The sequence below is a fragment of the Drosophila teissieri genome, chromosome 2L, assembly GCF_016746235.2.
Source record: "Drosophila teissieri strain GT53w chromosome 2L, Prin_Dtei_1.1, whole genome shotgun sequence".
Taxonomy (NCBI): Eukaryota; Metazoa; Arthropoda; class Insecta; order Diptera; family Drosophilidae; genus Drosophila; species Drosophila teissieri.
Window position 1 is genome coordinate 9,198,526 of NC_053029.1, and position 21,421 is coordinate 9,219,946.

At 41.9% G+C, this 21,421-nt stretch overlaps 1 protein-coding gene across 2 annotated transcripts; it reads left to right on the forward strand.

Annotated features, from left to right (window-relative positions):
- The first annotated feature begins 4,050 nt into the window (after positions 1-4,050).
- On the forward strand, positions 4,051-16,450 carry LOC122625150 (T-box protein H15). 2 transcript variants are annotated; one of them, XM_043805095.1, is made up of 6 exons: positions 4,051-4,573; positions 6,363-6,850; positions 7,198-7,328; positions 12,797-13,082; positions 13,787-14,031; positions 15,300-16,450. In XM_043805095.1, the coding sequence occupies exons 1-6, from the start codon at positions 4,231-4,233 to the stop codon at positions 15,838-15,840; spliced, it is 2,034 nt and encodes a 677-aa protein (XP_043661030.1). In that variant the 5' UTR covers positions 4,051-4,230; the 3' UTR covers positions 15,841-16,450. The 2 variants fall into 2 exon arrangements, with proteins under 2 accessions (XP_043661030.1, XP_043661021.1); XM_043805086.1 differs by having other exon boundaries at positions 4,054-4,573; positions 7,195-7,328.
- Positions 16,451-21,421: the final 4,971 nt, after the last annotated feature.

Here is a 21,421-nt window from a genome sequence, read left to right on the forward strand (position 1 = left end):
GTTGCTGGCGGCGTAATTGATTCGCTCTGCTCGTCTTCGACTCCCTCGCTCTCTTGCACTTTTGCACTCTTGCACTGTTACACTCTTGCTGATCCCAAGGATAATTGCCGGTGTCCTTGGCGTTTGGACGTGGTCGCACCTGCCTTCGGGTGACACGCTCCGCTCGCACTTCGCCCACTCAGCTGGGCAGATCTGCTCTCAAGGATGGCCGTAATGGCCATAAAACACAATTGTTCGCAATTATTAAATCTCTGTTTGCCTTGGCGCAAAGGATTGAGGTTGTGCAGGAGGGCGACTTCCAAAAAAAAGAGGAAAACAAAACCATTCGCTACGCAATTCGTATGCAACAATAGCGGGAGGCTGAAAAAAAAGAAAACAAAATAGATTCGAACACACATGTTGTTTCGATTTCGGGCGGCAATAAAATTGATATATCCTTTGGCACAATATGGCCGCCATGTGCATTTAGATGGCCATGTCCTGGCGGCTTAGTTTCCGCCTTTTTCCCAATTTCCCAATTTCCCACCGCCGCCCGCTTATTGGCCATTTAGTGCACGTAGGCAAAAGGAGCAAACGCAAGGAAAATAGCGAAATTTCCCAAATAAAAACTAATAGCCATTGGGAAAACCGTGCTCCATTCTGCGGCTTTTCCGCATGCGACTTTGCCGTAATCTCGTCAAAGCGTAAACAAAATAGGAATATGTACATGGGCTATTCGAAATCTGTTCCATTCAATGAGAATCGCAATGGCTTCTAGAGTATATATCTCCTGATTGGCTTTTCCGCGCTGTTCCAATATTTTAGCTACGGCTTCCGATTTCTTTTCCGGGGATAAGTCATAGTTTTTGGCAATGTTGTTCGTAAATAACTTTGAAGTGCTTTGTTTTGATTTTCCGGTGCAGCAACATTATGCAAATACCTCAAGGCACAATTTTGTGCGTTTTACTTTTCATAAATGATGGATGGTCTACATCATCTTGAAGTATTCAAAAGAATTATCAAAGAAGTGCATCTCTAATAAATTCGTTATTTAATCTAAATATCAAGCCCTAAACCTCCCCAAAAATCACATAAAACACTCCCTTCGCCATCAAGAAATGCCTAAACTTCTCAATTAACTTTCCGCACTCTACGCACTTCATTAGCTCGAACTTCATTAGCAACGAAAATCGTTGAAAACTATTTAAAGAAATGACTATTAGGAAAACACGCCCTCTTAATTTCATTAAATCAAATTCAAATTGCCCGCGACCAACCCACAATGAAAACAAAAACAAAGCGATTGCAATTTTTCACTCCCCCGGAAAAAAACCTACAAAACAAGAAGCAGAGCAGGAGCAGGAATAGAATAAGGGAAAAGGCCGGAAAAAAAAACCTGGAAAGTTGAAAAAATATGGTGGCATATGCAAATGAGATTTCAGGGCAGGAAACAAATCATTGAAAAATTGTCACCGAGCTGCGACAAAGCAAACAAAGCGAACGGAGGCCCTCCCTGTCTGAATCCCTATACTCCAGATACCATAGCCATAGCCATAGCTACGTACTACGTTCTACCCCCTCCACCACCCCGGCCACCATCAACATCACCATTAGTGGCTCAATTGTGCGCCACATCGGCTGGCAACCACGAATCGCATGCAAATGAAACCGCAGACACAAAAACAACGGTTACACCTGGAAAAATAAACATCAAATGTATTGTGAATTTCAATTTTAGGTTATTATAAGATCATTTTTTGGGTATTTGGATATCACTCATAAACACATTCATAGGAATCTTGAAATCCTAAAAATAACCATGTAATGTTAAATAGTTACCAAAGTTAAATAGTTTCAAAGTAAATATGCTAAGAATGGGACATACAAGAACTTAAGTTTGAAAAGTCAATATTTTTGGTAATGTGGTGGAATCTTTTACATTACTATTTTTTGCAGTGCTGGGAAAAGAGGACCTCATCCTGGGAGGACAAAGGGCGCAGCTGACGAATTGTGAAAAAAGTCTGACGGAGGGAAACAAGATGGTGGCACCACCCGAGCCCCTTCCCCTTCCCCTCCCCCCACCACTTTCCTCCCTGTTCCCCGGGTCTATAATTTTCTGCTGCGTTCACACGCCATCGTCGCATTTTTTTCCGACCATCTTTTGTTGTTTCCTTTGAGCAAACATTTAAATTAAAAACATTTACATACGCTGGTGGGCGGACACAAGGGGAGGAGTGCCAGGAACGCAGATATTCAATTATGATTTTTCAATTGGAGGACCCAGCACACGAGACACTTTCTCAGATAAGTCCTGTCGCAGGACTTTTTGTTTTTTCTCATGGCGGTATGGAAAATTATAGGGTGACGGTTAGAAGTTTATAGGAAATTTAAAGGGTATAAGTAATAATAAGCTAAAAATACATAATTATTTTTAATTTTAAATTTGGTGAAAATATAATTGTAACGAAACGAGGTACACCACATTTTTCATGGCGCCTTAAATGTATCTATAAATTTATTATTACAAGTTTTCTGAATAAAATGGGAAAAATGTGGAAACAAAAAATATTTCGGAAGATGTTACATGAAATGCTGGCAAACGATGAAAATTATGTTAAATGCGGGATAACCCTTCTGATAGTTTTTTACCTACGATTTTATTATACTATTATGTGGGTATGTTTTTAAATTATCAAAAATATGTGTTTAAACGTGCTATTCTTATCGATTCTATCTTGTTATTATTATTATTAAGTTTCCTGCTTTAAATTTGAAATAATTTATACTATGTAAATATTAGAGATATATAGAGTTACAAATTTTAAAATAATACTTTTCATTTAACTCATTTTATACAGTAAATGTAGCTAGAGCGTAACTCACTCGCATTTCCACTCAACTCGGTGTGCTGTGGTGAAGCGAAACGGAATGGAATCGGACCGAGTTGAGAATAATCGTAAATAGTCGACGAAAAGCGGTGAAACACACCCCCACCCCCTTCCAACAAAAACCACTCACACTCACCATGGCAACAACAACAATGAACCAAAGAACTGTCAACAGCCAAAAACAAAATGACGAATTTATGAACTCCTCAGCGCGCTCTCTTTCGCTCTCCCTGCCACATCGCTGTACGAGTGAGATGGCATCACCAAAACGCTCTCACTCAACTACTGCAATATCGGGTTGTCTCGCTCTAGCGCGCGGATAGCTTATGAATTGGTATTGTTTTGAGTGCATGGGAATGTGTGTTCGAATTGGAAAATGGAAATGAGTTATGCCTCGACGCCGACGTCGCTGCAAGCAGCATGGGAATGCGCTGCATGTACGGCCATCTCGCTCACACCTGTCTAATTGAAAACCGTATTTTTTTTCCCATCTTCCATTTGTGGCTTAAATTGGCGGTTTGCCTACGTCACGTAAGGAAAGTTGCGGGCCATGTTCTCTGGAAATGTTCCCTTACGTCGCGTTACGTGGTGTTGAAAACCTTTCGCCGTAAGACACATCAGCTGTTGTTGTTTCTGTTTTGGGGGGTCAGTCGACGTCGCAGTCAACGACGCTGCCGGCGTCCTCGTATTTGTTGTTGTTTTTGGCGTTGCGTTTTTTGTTGGTTTTGTTCGCTTTGTTGTTTTTGGCTTTAGCTTTGGCGCTTTTGGCGTTTACATGGCGAAAAGCGAATTGGGATTCATTCAATGGTCAGCTGCGTGACTGTGAAGCAGCGACGGCGCTCCGGAATTTCCCGTTTCCTCCTCGAAAATACGCAAATTACGATAAATAGCACGAAAAACCGGAGACCGCAAGTACGGGCGTAAAGTCGTCAAGTCGCAAAGTGTGTCGTAAAACGTTGCAAAAATATATTTATCATTTGCAAAATAAATTACACAATTTTTATAATACAATTTAATAAAAAAAACCAAAAAAAACAATGCATGTATGAAAAGAAAACAAATAGCTTTTCTGTGTGATAAAACTGTAATATTATTCAAAGAGCAAGCAAAAAATCACAAAAATAGTAAGGAATTCAGTTTAAATCCCAATAGAATTTCCTAACAAACCAATCGCAAAATAGTTGAAATAATACCAACAAGCTAAATAAAATCTTAACATATGTATAATGGGCAACAAATAGGCAACATCAAGCTGCAAACTAAAGGAAAATCCCATTAAAAACGAGGAGGAGGGCTCAAACCTTTGAGAATATATATTTGGCAAGAAGAATTGGCTTAAATCCGTGCAGGAGTAGGCCCGAAAATGCTTTTGAGCAACCAGCCGGCGAATACGAAACCGCAGCAATCGCCTTCGCCGTCGCAGACGCAGAACTTCAAGTCGAAGCTGCAGCAGCAGATTGTTTCGGCAGCGGCGGCGGCAGCGGCGAACATAGCCAACGGCAGCGGTCATCATCATCACCAGAACCATCATCATCATCATAATCCCCTGAACAACCATCACAGTCACAGCCACAATCATAATCACAGTCACAATCATAATCACAATCAGCACAACATTTCCTTCGCCACGGATTTCTCAATTGCGGCGATTATGGCGCGCGGCGGAAACGCCTCGAGTAGCCGGGAGCCTTCGGAACGCAGTCTGAGTGAGTAAAGTAATTCGAGCACCTAAAAATCAGGCCTACATCCCACACTAGACTTAATCGCTGTTTAAAAATAGCCAATCCATGTTAGGGCTTCAGTTTCGATAGGCTTTCGAGGCTACTAAGTACCTGGATAAACATTTAACCCATGTATAAACAGGCTTTACCTTGAGTCCAAGCGCTTCATTCATAAGTATAAGCATCTTTTGATTCCTGAATTCAGACTCAGCTCTTACCACAAACAAGCTTCACTCTATTAGCATATTCAGAATTCCATTCTTTTGATTGAGCCTAATAAATTTGTCAGTCAAAGTTGAAAAGATTATACTTCTGGCATACCTCACATGTTGAGGTTTATTCCAAGTTACGGGCTTGTCTGCTGATTTAACTATAAATATTTACTATGCAAAACTTGAATTCCAGCAGGATTAAAATATGAAAGGCTGCTAAATGCTTGGAAATAATGAAGGTGTGACGAAGAGCCAATTATCACATTTATGTATTATTTATAGGAATTTCTCAAACTGATTTCAAAAAAGAATAGGAAAGTACACTCGAAAGCTGAAAAAGTTCCTGAGCAAAAAACGCAAAAGAGCAGAAATAAAATGCGTTGCCAGAAAAATATATACTTGAGACTTGATGAAAAACAAAGAAAATTAGTAGGTTAGTGTGTTAGCAGGGAAAATTGGAAAAAAACACGTTTCCAGAAACACATAGAGCACTTTGGAGGAGATATCAAAATTATTCATTTTCATTGGCTGGTGCAAAAAGTCATGTAATCGATTGCTTAATAATATTCAGCTGTCCCTTTGGAGTTCGTCCCTTGAAAAAGTGTCGCAGCTGCATTACATTTCTATATTTTCCGCGTTTTTTGCCCGCCTTTTTCTGCAAAATAAATTATATATTGATGACAATGCAACGTTGATGACTTGATAATTGCAGCAAATGCGCGGCCATAAAATAATCAAAGCCTATTTGAATGCGCCAAAGGGGTTGGGAAATGCACATGACAGGCGCCGAGCAGATATATATAATTGCATATGTACATATATATACTCTGAATGCAAAACTATTTAGATGCCATAATTGGGCAGAGACAGAAGCGCAAACAGATGCATTCATTAGTGTGAAAAACCCCCTGTTTTCATGGCCCCCTTTTTCAATTGGCAATTTTCATTGGCAATGCCGGCAAATACACAAATACACACGAAATTAACATATGAAATTGCATTTTGAGCAAATAATTGAATTTGTGGCGTAATCTGTAAAACGCATCTGGTCGCGAATTGGATTCTCGTTGGCATGGCCTTTGCCACTCGTCATCGACAACATGCAACATGTTGCAGCCCAGCAGCAACTCCCACGCTAACGAGCCACTCTGATGACTCTCTTTGCTAAGTGCACTGAAAGAATGGGTGTTGTTCTAATGCGATAACAAGAGATAAACCCTCATGTCTGTGAATAATTGGTATACTTAGTTATACATTCCTTACTCTTGGAAATTAGTAGGAATATTACTCATAAAATGTTTGAGCATTTGTATTTGGGAAACTAGTTTATATTCAAGATGCATTTCTTAAAAAATATAAAGTACTACATATCAATTGAGCTATTTAGCACTTATATTAAATATAAATATAAAGTACTACCTATCAATTCAGCTATTTAGTACTTATATTAAATATAATGTATCTTGTACATTATCCATATATCCATATCCGTATCAAGTTATCCATATATCTTAGCTTAGTTACTGAAGCATTCGGCCCCCTTTTCGTTTCTGCTCGTGTAGGTCCCGCATCCGTGGAGCGCTTTTCAGGCCAGGATGCGGACGATGATGTTGACGTTGATGTGGTCGACTGCAGTGACTCGGAAATGCCGACGGCAACTGTGGCAGCAGCAGCAGCGGCGGCAACAACAGCAGCGGCTGCAGCAGCAGCATTGCAGGCGCAGCAACAAGCGCGTCAGGCATTGCGTGTTGCACAGCAACAACAGCAGCAGCAGCAGCAACAACAGCAACAGCAACAAAGGCAGCAGACACATCACCACGCAACAACTGGCAAGCAACAACGTCAACATCACAATCATCACAGCAGCAACACCAACCACTCAGGCAACAGCAACTCAGGCAACAGCAACACCAACAGCAAATCAAGCAGCCAGCGAGGGCGTTCTGCTGCCGCAGTTGGAGCCGCTGCCACGCCCTCGCCGCCACCGCCCCCGCCCTCGCAAAGTCCCGAGGAACTCGAACGCCTGTCGCCAGAGGAATCACCAGCCCAGGTAAAGCTACACATAAAGATATACTCACCGATTTATATAGACCAAGTTAAGATCAAATAGTATTTATAATCAAATTAGGGAGAATGACTTTGCTATAATAAATATCAATTTAAAAGAACAATAAATAGTATATCTAACAGAAAACTCTTTAATATAAATGTGGTTATTTAACTTTCCTAAACTTTAGTTTAAGTATCTATGATTTTCCCACCGTGTAAGCATCAGCAACTAAGTGTGGCGAAAGAAATATGCATCTCCTCGAGCGTCCTACTAAAATCGCCTCCTAATTCTCTACTCCTTCTTTTTTTCTTTTCATCTCTCTTTTGGCAATGCCACGCCCACAGCAGCCCACGCCCAAGATAGTGGGCTCGTGCAACTGCGACGATCTCACGCCCGTGCAGTGCCACCTGGAGACCAAGGAGCTGTGGGATAAGTTCCATGAATTGGGCACTGAAATGATCATTACCAAATCGGGCAGGTGAGTGCCATTGCCATTGCATTGGCGGCCACAAATGCATAAATTAAGGGGCTTACGCCTAAGTGAGTGGGCTGGAAAAACCAGGCTTTTCCATTGATGCTGCTGCTGAATGACTTTAAGCAGAGATGAAAGCGGAGATATATGCCTGCTTTATGCTATTTCAGGGGATATTCTACATACAGCGAAAGCTGGATGAACCTATTTGTGCTTTGTGTGGAAATCATAATTAGTAGACTTAATATTAAAGTAAACAGTATATTTAGATTCTGAGAGTTAAAATGAATTTTCTCACTTTCCCAGTTGTTGCTCTTTGAAACCCACTTTAAGCGTACCACCAACTAATCAAGTTAGACATTGGAAAACTCCACTTATCGGCATATCCAGTTATTGAAAGAAATTTCCCGATAATCGATCACATTTCGTTTATGGCCCCGGCAACATGCATTTTATTTCATTAACCATTCGTTGGAATTCAATTTGCCGGCGGTGATAGAGAGGCGTAGTGGTGGGAGGGGATAGGTGGGGGGAGTGGCATGGGCAGTGCGGGTCATAACCATAATGCCGCCCCCGGCAATCGGCCACCAATCGAGCACACGAAAAGTCCTCGAACGAAACACAATCAATAAAAACTTTAATGCGCCTTTCACCCATGGAAAGCCGAATTGGAAGCCCCAACTTGCAACTCACGTTGGCTGTAAGCTCGCGGCCACGCCCCCTTAACGCCCCATTCCGTCTTAACTGGAAATATCAACAGCTTTTCGGTTAGTTCCTCATTTACATCGAGACATTTACGCTTTTTTTGTTGTATTTTTGATTGACAAGGCAGTGAAGTAATTTGCGTCGATTTTCGATTAGCAGAGAAGGAAAAGACAACCATTTCGTCAGCTGTTTTGGCTCAAAAATTAGACGTACCCCCCGAAAATCCAAACACGCATACTCAAATAGGAGAAAAAAAACCGAGTTAAACGACTTTTCATTCGCAACTCAAGCGAAGGAATCAAGTTGAAGGAATTATTGCTCGACGATGTGTTCGATTCTCGTGCAAATGTTGTGGCGGAGTTTTTGAAATGCGAATAAAAACGAAACATGAACGTGAACGTACAACATAACCACCGTTTGGGGCAAGGAACTTTTGTTTTTTTGGCCCCTTTTCCTCGCTCCCAGAAAACATGCGAAATGCGCATTAGTCGCTAGGTGGTAGTTAGGATATCCCTTCCTTTGTTTGTCGATTTTTTTGGGGGTCTACTTTCGGTGGACTCGGGTATGATGGAATTTCGCAGTGAAATGATACATATGATGCACTTTGCAAGATTAATTCCCTTTTCATATATGTTTATATAAGCGTTCTACTTCTTTGCAGGGTACTTTAAAGTCTACACAGTGTTAGTTTTGATATGTTTCTGCTACTGTTTCTTTGCTTTTTGCCTGGCAACTTTTGTTTATTTGGCTTTGTTGATGCTTAACCCTTTGCTGGCCGTCAACAGGCGGCTCCGCACCACCTCCCCCTCCCCCTGCCCATGCATTTACGACACATTAACAAATTTACTCCTTTCAGTAGCCCCAGTGCGGAAGTTCCCCGCATTTCGGGACCCCCATCCCGAGATCCACACCAAGTATAAATTGCATTGTAATAGCTGCCGATTGTCGCGCTAACAACGCATTTGCATGTCCTTTGGCTTTCGGGACATTTGCTCCTTTGGCTTCGTGTTTTTGCGTTTTTTTGTTTCTGTTTCTGTTCCTGTTTTTTTTTTTCGGCCCTGTAATTAGTCAAAGGATACCGATGAACGGCCAACACTTATTTACATTTGTGCGGGTTTGACGGACGCATGCAACACAATTGCAAAAACAGAGTAAAAAACAAAAGAAAAAACGCCACAAATTCGATGGAAAAACAGAAGCCGAGGCAGTGGCTAAATAATTCCCATTCCCAGCGATATCCATCTATGTCAGCACATCGTTTGCTAGCTAAACATGTCCACGAAAGGGGCGGGCCAGGTGGCTAAGTGGGTGTGGCACTGCGGGACTTTTTTATGTGAATGATACATTTTAAATTGCAAAAAAAATATACAACTGGTGCTTTTTAGCTTTCACGTCGACTCGATGGCATGACTCGGTGCAGTCTGTCATGGCGGATATAATTCGACAACGGTAAACATATGCAAACCGATCATTAGCCGCACTTGTCAATGATTTAAAATTAAAGCAACAAAATGGAAATATTTTACAGAAAAATGGTAAAAGAAAAGATTAACCAGCAAACCGATATGGGAATTCTTTAAGTTATACTACGCATATTGAAGCTAAGTGAAACTAAGTAATAACTTATTTGCTTATTGAGATTTTTTATTTATTTATTTCCTTGCTGAGTTATTTTAACAGAGATACAGTGCATCTGTCAAACAATCGAATGGTTCTGGATAATCAGAAAGTGTTTCTTGCATAGTAACCCGCAATTTTTCTTGCAATTGGCCGCGGCAGCTGTGAAAATGTTGCTGCCACATGCAAATGCGCATGCGTGGCACTCATCAGAAAGAAGCCGTGAAAAGTGGCCAAGAAGTGTTGCAAATTGCCAGTAAATACAAATTCGAGAAAAAACTGAAGACTTTTCAGATGATTTACAAGCAGGGGCAACGAAGAAAGGCGTCAGAGTCAAAGCGTTAGAATTTTTTACCTGTTACGTGGTCAGGTTGGGATGGACTTCTTTGTTTGTGCGGTTGCCGAGATAAAATATCACGTGGTTTGCGATTTTGTCACGCTGTCAGCGGTTTTGAGGTTGGCATTTTCAGACAAAGGCAGACAAAGGCGCAAAAGTCAGCAGACGGGCTAATTGTTTGTGTTGACCCATCGCAAAATACCCAGAGTTTGTCAATATTTTGCGACAAACTCTTCACGCCTATTAGCCGAGCTCTTTGCCGCCGCAGGACATTTAAGGACAGTAGCCTGCTCGCCGAGGATGCGTTCAAATTGCAATTTCCATGGTGCAACCCCTTGCAGGCCAAGATATTTCCGTGCATTTCGCTGGCATTTTGGGTAAACAGTTTCCACAACTTCATTAATATTTCTGGGCAGCTGAAATGGCCTATATGTATGGCCTATAGATCGGGAACAAGTTAATCCCCAGTTGGTCAGAAAGGTGCAGGGTATGAGTTATGAATTAATCAACTAATAAAAGATAGCGAACGGAAGGGGGGAGTGTTGTCAGCTGGCGATAAGATCAGAGTTATAGTCTAGAGAATACAACTTGTCTCATTCGGGGGTTGCTTTTTAGTTTCGCTTTGTTCACCTACTCGCTGGCTAATTTGCATTTTATTAATTTAGACCTTGCGGCTTAATTTGCTGTAACAAAGGTGTTGATAATGAATTGCCATTCCTGCATGTTCCCGCTTATATACTATACTACACTATACCACACTAATTGAAAGCCGAGCGACCCCATGGCAAATGATGTGTAAACTTCATAATTGTAACCTTTGGCACCTAAGCTCTTTGGCTGCGGTCCGAAACGAGAAACCGAGTGAGAGTAAAAGCCATTTCCCTAATTTTCCCATAAACAAATACATAAAATCCACACTTAGAAGCTCGACCAGCGGGCGAACTAAACCTGCTAAATCCCCCCCACGAAAAAGCAAAATAGCCAGCTTGGCATTGGCAGGGGAGTGGCTATTGCTCGAGCTGCCCTCGGGCGGCTCTTCAACTCGTAAAATGTATGTAAATGCTGCAATATGATTTACGACATTTCCGCCTAGCAGCCGAAACACCACACACACAATAAAAAGAAATAATGGAAATGTGGGGGCGCCATTGGATATGGGCCATCAAAACGGGGCGTGGCAGTTGCTCGGCTTTCACACATTTATGGATTACATTAGCAGGTCGCTGAAGCCATCGGAAAAGCATAAAAGTGTTAATATTTTATGCAAAACTGAGAAAAATATCTGCTAAAATGTGTAAAAATAATGACAATTGCAACAGTCCGTACTAATTTGCCTAGAAATATAACTATTTTAGTTTATTAACTAAACACTGTTGTACAATACTAATGATTAAAACTAGTTTTTGTATTTTCCCATAATATCTTTCATTGAGTTCTTACCTGAACCTTGTGGATTTTTCCACGGTGCATGATGTGTAGAATGAGCTTCTTATGGAAATTCTTCACATTCGTTTCGGGGGTAGAAACAAAATGGGAGCTTCCGGTTTGGCGGCTTCCGTTCTCGGGTTCTCGAGTTTTGGCGGTCAAGCTCGAATGCAGTTAGTCAGTTGAAGTGGAAGTTGAAGTTTGTGGGTCCGTGCTGATATCGAGATAAGCGAAACACGTTAAGTGCCCGCTACAATGGTGCTAATTGTGGCATGCAACTGCGAATGCAACAGAACCGGCTTACAGCACAAATCACAATTACAACTAGTGATTCGGATTCGTTTTGGCCTGGTAACTGCGATAAATACGCGGCCAAAACAACAATCATGGTGACACTGGACCCGCCCATTACAATAATGGGCTGTAAACACAGCTCGAACAAACAAGAGTTTTACGTTATATGGATGTATACACATACGTACATATGCGGGGTGAAATTCAGGAGAAATGGGAACATTGGACTAGAAATAAGTCTTCAATCGGAGCTAAAGAGCTAAACAAGTACAAATTGCATTTGCGTGTCTGAGAACTAAAGTCCTTATCAATTGAAATGTGCATATTCGCACTTTTATTATTGAGTAAATATATCTTTGCATTATTCGGCAAGATATGGAATCATTTCCCTTGTGAAAATATCAGTATTTTAGCTCAAGCTTCGAAAACCTCTGCACATATTCCACTCCATCAAAAGCAACCAAAATAACCTTTAAGTATGCTATTTTATTAAACAAATGTTGCACAATTAGCGTTCCCAAATCAATTGTAATTATAGGTCCCATAATATCGGCTTCACTATTTGATTCATGGTAGGCGTTCATTCCGCAAGACAAATGACAAAAAAAACTGGGCTGGGTCATTAGCGTCATTTACACTTACCTGCGACCACAAACACGATTTTCCGCGGCTGGTGGGTTGTGGGTGGTGGGTGGTAAGTGGGTGGGTTGGCGGTACACACCCCGTTCCGCCCACCCGCTGGGCGGAGGTCCTGCGTTCAGGACGACGACATCGCTTGCGGAAATGTGTCAAAAACTTGCTAAAAGTCATAAAATTAAATATGCGTCTTATTTACATACCTTGCTAGCTCGCCACCTACTTCTATTTTTTTTGTGTTTCTGCCGCCGCAACACAATGGCGGCAATAAAAAAATAGTTCACGATTTTCTTGTTTTTCCTTTTTTTTGTGTGTGTGTTTCCGTGACTGTACTAACATTTTCGGACGACTATAATGCACTAGAAATATATTCCACTCAGTGCAATACAATTAACTTAGTTTCAGTAAGGTTTCCTCTAATTTAATAAATAAAATGTTTATAAATTCTTATATATTTTAGACGCATGTTCCCCACCGTTCGAGTGAGTTTCTCGGGTCCGTTGCGGCAAATTCAGCCAGCGGACCGATATGCCGTACTCTTGGATGTGGTACCGCTTGATTCGCGGCGATACCGTTACGCCTACCATCGCAGCTCGTGGCTGGTGGCCGGAAAGGCGGATCCGCCGCCCCCCTCCCGCATCTACGCCCATCCGGATTGTCCTCTGAGTCCGGAGGCACTGCGAAAACAGGTCGTCTCCTTCGAGAAGGTGAAGTTGACAAACAACGAGATGGACAAGAGCGGACAGGTGAGTCGAAGCGTCGCAATTTGTGGGGCAGGATCTTCGGGCAGCCAGAAAAAGTCAGAATAGAGTGATATTTAGAATGCACCCATATGTTTCACTTAAATACATAGTCTTTAAAATTTGTATAAATAAGCTTCAAGCTTTAACTGTAATTGTTAATGATTACAAGTTATTTCTCAAACAATTGGTGCAAAGTAAGCTTCCACACTTTTATAGCCCAAACCTGAGTCATCTCAGTTTTTGAATAATTTAGGCCGCAAGACAAACACATAAACTGGCGGCCCGGCTTGCCATTGTCTTGCGATTCGGCGGGGTCAAATGGGGTCAGCCAGGGTTGCCAACGAACGCGAAAGCGAACGCGAGTGCACGTATGCAAATGGCATTGCGCGCGCACAAAAATGAATGAAAATTGTTGGCAATTTGGTGGCAAATACGAGCCGACTCCTCAGGACCCCGTTGGCATAATATATATTTCTGGGGATTTTCGAGCCTGCTACCGTTTTTATCACGGCCATAAAGGCGGTGGATGTGTGTGAAGGAGTGGAGTAGAAAGAAGCTGCGAGGACAGTCAAAACAAACGTCGACTACTTTTTATGGACGTACATTTTTTATTGGGCCGTGTGTGCTCCAAACAAACAACAAACAATCCGCATCCTCACCCGCATTCATGGAATTTGTCTTCTCCAAAACCCAACTTTTTTTTGCAGGTCGTGCTGAACTCAATGCACCGCTACCAGCCCAGGATCCACTTGGTGCGTCTGAGCCATGGCCAGAGCATACCCGGCACTCCCAAGGAGCTGCAGGATATGGACCATAAAACCTTCGTTTTCCCGGAGACCGTGTTCACGGCCGTGACGGCCTATCAGAATCAATTGATTACGAAACTGAAAATCGATTCGAATCCGTTTGCGAAGGGATTTCGCGATTCGTCGCGTCTCAGTGACTTTGATAGGTAAGTTTTTTCCCCCTCCTAGTCTTTGCCCGATTTCCATTCCTGTGTAGCCCGTAGTTGCCCCCGTTTCGGTTTTTTATGGGGTCATGTCTGATTTATGGCCTGATTTACGATGGCCTGTTGAGCCGTAAAGCCGATACAGTAGCCCAACTTGCCGCTGATTAGCAAAAATGTGTGAAAGTGCCACTCCGCAAAGCGATGATTCCTGCAGGTTCTTCATCTTCAATTAGCGTGCAACGTGCAGCACCGCCAATCAATCGGATCGGACTTACATATATGATTATATGACCGATGTCGGCGTGTGATTTTAAAACACATTTTTTTAAAGAGCCTTTAAGCAAAGTAGCGCTATTTTAGGTGGTACTACCTCTGGAATTTTGTTAAGAATTTAAAGATATTAAAATGATTTTAATTGGAGATTATTAAATAATAGCAGTTCGCTAAATACCCAAAAATATATAAATGAAATATTCTTCATGCGGTCAAAATGGCTTGCAACATTTCTGCGCATCAGCAACATTGGAGTGGCTTGTAGCAACATGTTGCCCTACTCCCGACAGGATCTCGCCAAAGGCGATTCTTCTGCAGCCTTTCGTAGGACTGCTGCCCTCTTTTCGACAGCGACTTCAAAGTGTTGCAAGGCGGCGACTATTAAGACGGCAAATGCCCTGCCGCCAGCAGCAACACGGGCGCAGCAGCAGCAACAACAGCAGCAACAACAGCAGCAACAACAGCAGCAACAACAGCAGCGGTGGCAGCAACACCAAAAGCAATGTTGCTGTTGTAGCCGGCACGGCGGCGGCTTAAGTGGCGTAAATTACAGATCGGCGCTTTTAACTTTGATGCCGATTCGTACATGAAATGAAAACACGAAAATAATGAGTGAATGTGGCTCTTGTTGCTGTTGCTGCAGTTGTTGCTGGCTTTGTTGTTCCTGTTGTTTAGTGTCGGCAATTGGCAGTTACTTTCGACGTAATTATGTTATTGCTCCGGCTGAAGTGGCAGCAGCAACAAGTTGCTCATCGGGTTCTGACACTCCACTCGTTCTTGGAGCCAAGCTCGAACTGCTCCAACCGAAACTTAATAGAGTGGCAATAGCTTTAAAGGGCTAACTCTGTCATTGTCTCGGCTGATTAGAGCCATGAAATCAAAAGAATTCATTAAATAAATCAATATGTAGATAGATATAAGACATTTTATAGATTGAGATCCTTGAACTACCTTCTTATAACACTCTCTCTCTCACTCTCTCTGTGCAACATTTCTAGGGATCCCATGGATGCGTTCTTCTTCGACCAGCACATGCGCACCGCTCCCCTGCGTTTCTTCCCCGATCCGCTGATGGCCCAATTGACTCCCCAGGAGGCAGATGCCGCATCCCTGGCGCTACTGGAGAAAGCCCGACAGCACCTGCAGATGTTTGGACGATCGCCGTACACAGAGATGTTGCTGCCACATCTGTATCAGCGCTCGGCGGCACCGCCCCCGCCCCCACCGGCGCCCCACCTCAGCGCCTTTCAGCTGGGCATGTGGCAGCAGCAGTGGCCGCAACTCACCGCCGGTTTCCTGGCCAGCGCCAATCAGCAGGCGGCCTTGGCCTTGGCAGCGGCGGGCGCCAATCGAACGCCACCCCCTCCCATGGCGGTGGCCCCACCAGCTCCTGCCACGCCCACCTCCTCCTGCGGATCCGCCTCTCCGGATCTGAGGGCCAGGCCCCAGCTGAGTCACTATCCGCAGCGATTCAGTCCGTACCAGGTGCCGCAGCACCAGGCCTCGCCACCAGCCTCCAATCGGGCAGAGAGTCCTTAGGATACAGGATACTAGCGCAAACAACTAAACCACCCAAAACACCACCCACTTCCCCAACAAAAGCTAAGCTCTGATGTGGTTTTTAAATCGTTGGAATATACATATAAAGTTTTAATTTGGGAATTCACAATAATTCAAATTAAACTCCAATTTAGAATCAATTTAATGAATAACAGATTGGGCTGTTTCAAAGTTTAACTTACTAATCAGGTGCAATGAAATGAAATCCCTATAAGTTTTAAACAAATCTCAAATATTTCCCAGATCTAAAGACCACATCAGAGTACCAACGAAATGTATGTGCAATGTTGTTGAACAAAAAGAAAGAAAGAAAAGATATCCCTTTGTAAATAACCCCGAAAATGTTGCTGCGACTTCCAATCGATGTTGCATGTGATGCTAAGCTAGAGAGCCGTCTTAACCGGTTTCACTGTATTGTAATTTCGGTAGCATTATAACAGTATTAGTTAATTTAATTAGGCCTAGGCAATATGCATACCCCACTTTCAGCTGTGTGTGTTTTTTGTTGTCGTCCCATGTGTTCCTAATACTGCAAATTATTGTGAGAATTCCACGCTGAATTAAACCCTCTAGACACTCCCCGCAACAAGCAATTGCAAAAACCAATTACTCTAAACACTTATTTAAATTATGTGCAAAAAGATAGGAGGAATCGAAACTGAATAAACAATTTATAACACAAAGAGAAAGGCATTTATTTATATTTATTGGTGCTCGTATTTGCGCAAAATTAATATTATGGTTTAGTGCCTTCAAATTGGCAGTAAAATAAATGTTTTTAAATATATATGAAGCGATTAATAGGGTTAATGTTGCTGTTGGGTTGACTTGCAGATTGCAGTTTGCAGGTTGCAAGTGCCTAGTTGCATGTTGTTGCGGGGGGAGCAACGTGCAACGTGCAGCGTGCAACTTGCAACCTGCAACACGTGATGCGCAGTCGCGCATGGCCACTGACATTTGGGAACGGCAATGAAATATAATTTATAGAATTTTGTGCTCTTTATGAAAGTCTAATTAATTACTACTCCGTGTTGCAGTCCATGTTGCTAGTCGTAGTCGTAGTATCTGCCCCCAAAAAGGGTTGCATGCCATCGACAATGAATGCAGTTGCACGCGACATGCGTCATCAATTTCTAATGATGTATGTCTGCTCCACGGACATTTGTTATTAATTTCTGTTGGCCTGCTCTTACACGGCCATTAACATTTTAAAGTGTTGTTTGTTCGAAGGGGTTGCACATCGCGACATAATCTACGGATAAATGAGGTAGTGAATGTTGTATGTGTTGTTTACAAAGTCTAATTGAGTGGGTTTTAATTCGTGGGTTATTGCATTGCAATAAAAAATGGCATTCTTAGAAAGTAAGTAAAGTATCCATCCATTTTCAAATCTGTATATATTATTTCTACAAACCCCTTATTTTTCTCACATTCGACAATATACTTCCAAATCAGTCTGTCAATCGACGCTAATCACCTACCACACTCAATCACGTAGCAGCCACATTTAATAACTTAATTTTCTTGGCCATAGGCAGAAGGCGGCGAAAATTCAAATGGGCCTCTAAAATAAGAGGGTCAGAAAAATAGACAGTGGTTGACTGAGGAGGAGAGGTGGGCCCAACATTTAAATATGGCTTATATAAATGCCGAGCTGAGGCTTTTTACCTAACCGATAACTAACCAATAATTATACACTTTGCAGCGTGCAATTAAAAAATCGTTTTTGACCAACAAACCAAACTTTCCAAATGTCTTAATTTACGGTGTTGAGGTCGGTGGTTCAGTTCGGTACAAACTGTGAGAAAGTGTCATTCTGTTATGAAAAATATATCAAGTTTTTCCTAACATTAATTACAAGGCTAACAACTTTTTGTATTGGCTTGAGGTTCAAATTATTGGAAAGGCTGCGTGAAATTTGGTAATAAAGAAAGACACACTTTTCAATTCAATTGATTATTCCAAAGCACATTCTTGTATACCCTACATCACTGTTAGCCCTCAGAATTTATGGCTTATTTGTCCGAGAAATATATCTCAACCTTTATCCATCAAAATTGGGCTATCTTGTTTTACAAAGCGTTACAGCATTTTTATTTCCACTTCTAGCACAGGAAAATGTAATCATTTTGGGATGTTCCACAGATACCAGAATTTTCTCACTCACTGCGACAAAGTCGTACACAAATTATCTCGCCACTAAAAATTTGCCTAATTTCCAACATAAATATGAAGCAACTTATCTCGAACGACCGATCTCGCAGGCGGCACAACCTTAACCTTATATCTCCCGACTAATTTTTCCATGTTTTTTTCTTTTTTTGGGCACGGGACAGAAACAGGAGCCAAAAAAAAATACAAGTCAAAAACACCCCCGAAAGGATGGGTTCTTTGGGATCTTGACCAGGCAGGCAGGCGCTAACAAATTTATGTCTTCTTCGGGCTCAGAAAACATGAAAGGTGCTACTAACGGCGAGGGTGAAGAAAAAAATACGACAAAATACAGGTACGGGTGAGGTCAAAGGTGAAGGGAAAGGCAAAGGTAAAGGTGGTCTCCGCTCAGCTCATTACACACAATTTGCAGTTAGGTGCGAGCATATAAATTTCTGTGGCCGCCTTATCAGAATTATGCCAACCTTTATCTAAATGATGTTTCTGTATTTCGGTGTCGGTTGAGGGTGCTTCTCTTTTCACATAAATTGCATCTCTAGGTGCGGATTTATTCCTCCTCCGAACTACGTATCCTTAAGATACTTTCTGCACATATGTACTGTATTTAAAGCCCATTCAACTCTACAAATTCAGTGCACAAATATCGTGATCCACTTAACCGTTTTGATGCAATAACCAGCTATTTAATTGCGGGGGCGGATCGCGTTCACATTAGCCATGAACACGAGCTAATTATACCATAAAATTTATTCAATTTATCAAAGAACCAACATGGAAAACAGAAAACAACAGCAACAACAACAACTGAAAAACAACGCTATAAACGTCAGCATGTCAAATGAAGATACGAGTACATTTAGCCAGCGGACGAATGATTTGGCAACTTTTTGTGGCTTTTCATTTCTGAGTGGTATCCGAGTGTGTGGCGTGTGTTATGGGATGATAAATGATAGTTATGGACAAGTATCTTGGGCAGGGATGGTAGCCATGGTAGCTCACAAAAAGAAGATGTCAGGGGAATTGAGAAAATATTATATAAGGGTCTGCCTGAATGGCATTTTTAATGTGCGGTTTTTAAGTAATTAATTCAAATTTGAATTAATAGTATACAGAAACTCAAACCATCAAACTTCATGAATGCCATTCCAATTTTAAATGGAAAATATCACAGAAAATTATAGCTATAACAACTTTTAAGTTATATTTTTAACCATAAGTATTTGCTTGCTAAGTATTTACAAAATTCCCGAAATGAGCTTTAGAAAGCCAGCAAGTGCCGTGCAAACTAGCCGGCATTATTGGGCCCCTGGTCAGCTTGGTTTAATTATGGTAATTTGAGCGCACATACACACATCATATACAAAATAAAGAGCACTTTTTAACGAGAGCAGAGAAATTAATTTCACGACACAGAAATGTGCCAAAGGCCTCTTGGCCCGGCCAACAAGCGAAGCCTACATCACACTTCAACACAATCGGGCAATTTCATCGAAAGGGGGCGCCGATGAAAGGGGATGGGCTGGGATGGACTGGGATGGCCCCAATTGCATTTCACGTTCCGCCAGTGAAAATATCCACCCATCACCCCCTCGGTCTATAAGTCCACCAGCTCAGCAGTCCACCAGTCCACATCCACATCCACATCGGCGATTCTGGGCAGGCATGCATGTTGTGCCTGTGTCTGTTTTGTCTGCATATTGAAAATTTGCATGTTTAAGCATATCCTTGCCAACACTTTCCGTCCGAACTGGACGCCAAATACATGTTCTATATACTTTGTCTGCGATATATATTTATATGTCTATATGTATATACGGCCAAGTAGTAGGTCCGGGCTCAACGTGCCGGAAGTGCTCGCAGTTTAAAGCTTATCGCTGCCATTTAAGTTGCTCCTGCAGGAGGGATACGCTCTCTGGTGGCAGGGCGAGAAAATTTCGATACCCAGGGAAATTTTACTTACCAGGTATTTCATTCATATATATTTTAAGAATATCTACAATTTGCAAAAGGGTAGCAGCCAACGCAGAGATTTGAAATGCCTCTCCACTTGAATAAAAGTAATACCATTGCAAATTAGTTTCGCAATTTCGTGCACGATGGCCGAATGAATCGTTCAATGAACTGGCCGCAAAAGGAGCTTGTGCTTTGAAAGGTTCATTAGCAGCTGTCAACTGGCTAATGAAGTGGCCGAGCAGAGATCCTCCAGATAATCGGGAAAGTAAGAAGTACGCAGTACGCACTGTGCATATATGTATGTACATGTGGGCCAACTGTTGGCAGCAAATGAACTGGCTGCTGATTGATCTGCTGAAGTCTTCATCAATATCTCCAGCAGCATCTTGGCAACTCAGGGTGAACTTGACTATTAATAAATGACAAGTCTGCATTAACAAATGCAACAAGGCCATGAAAAATGTCCATTTCATTTGGGGCCAGATGCAAAAACAGCAGCAGCACTAGCAGCAGCAGCAGCATCTCAGTTTTCGGTGTTGACATTTGAGAAATTTGTAGCTCATCTTTTGCTGGCATATCTGGATGGCTGAGCATCCAGGAGGCAAAAACTTGCCACTAATTATGGGACGACATATACGCACACAGACTCACCGCTTGAGTGGCACATTTGCACATGCGGCCGCCCGGAATGAAATGTATCTTACGGATACGGTTGCCAGGCATCTGCTCCCAAGTTTATTTCCTACGGGGGCGTCAGCTGCAGCCGACTTAATTGCCTTGCTTATTTCGTTATTGGCCGTAATAAGATGTCAACGCTGGGCAAAACGATTTTCCGCCTTTCCACAAAGTTGCAGAATATGGGAAAATACATACACACACAATCTCATGTGATGGATGGTTGTAGACAAATGTTTGTGAATATACTTGAATTAACTATGAAGACAATGTGTTTGCATACATTACAATGAGAATGTATTAGTCGAATAATAATTTGAAAATATATTTTGATAACACTATTGTCATCTTTCACTCCAAATATACATACTGTGTTGCAGTTCTAGCACAAAGTCATTTTGTCACATTTAATTAAATGACTAATACTATATCATCTCATAAATCTTTTCTTTATATTCTCACGCTTCAATGGACCACGAACTGATTTTAATGGCGACTGGGTAAGAAGACTACATTTTCCACCATAAATTTCCTAGTTTTTTAGTGGCCCTCGCGTTTTTCGTCGCCTTTACACAGTTTTTATGGCCTGTGAATTATGTGCGACGAAGCATGGAAAATAATAATCAAAATAATCAGCGAGCGAGGAGCGCAAATAAAATTTAATATTAATCAGGTGCGAAATATACGCCACATCAAAGGAAATATGGGGCGTATACTGTATATATAGCACATGGGAATATAAATAGAAACCGGACGACGA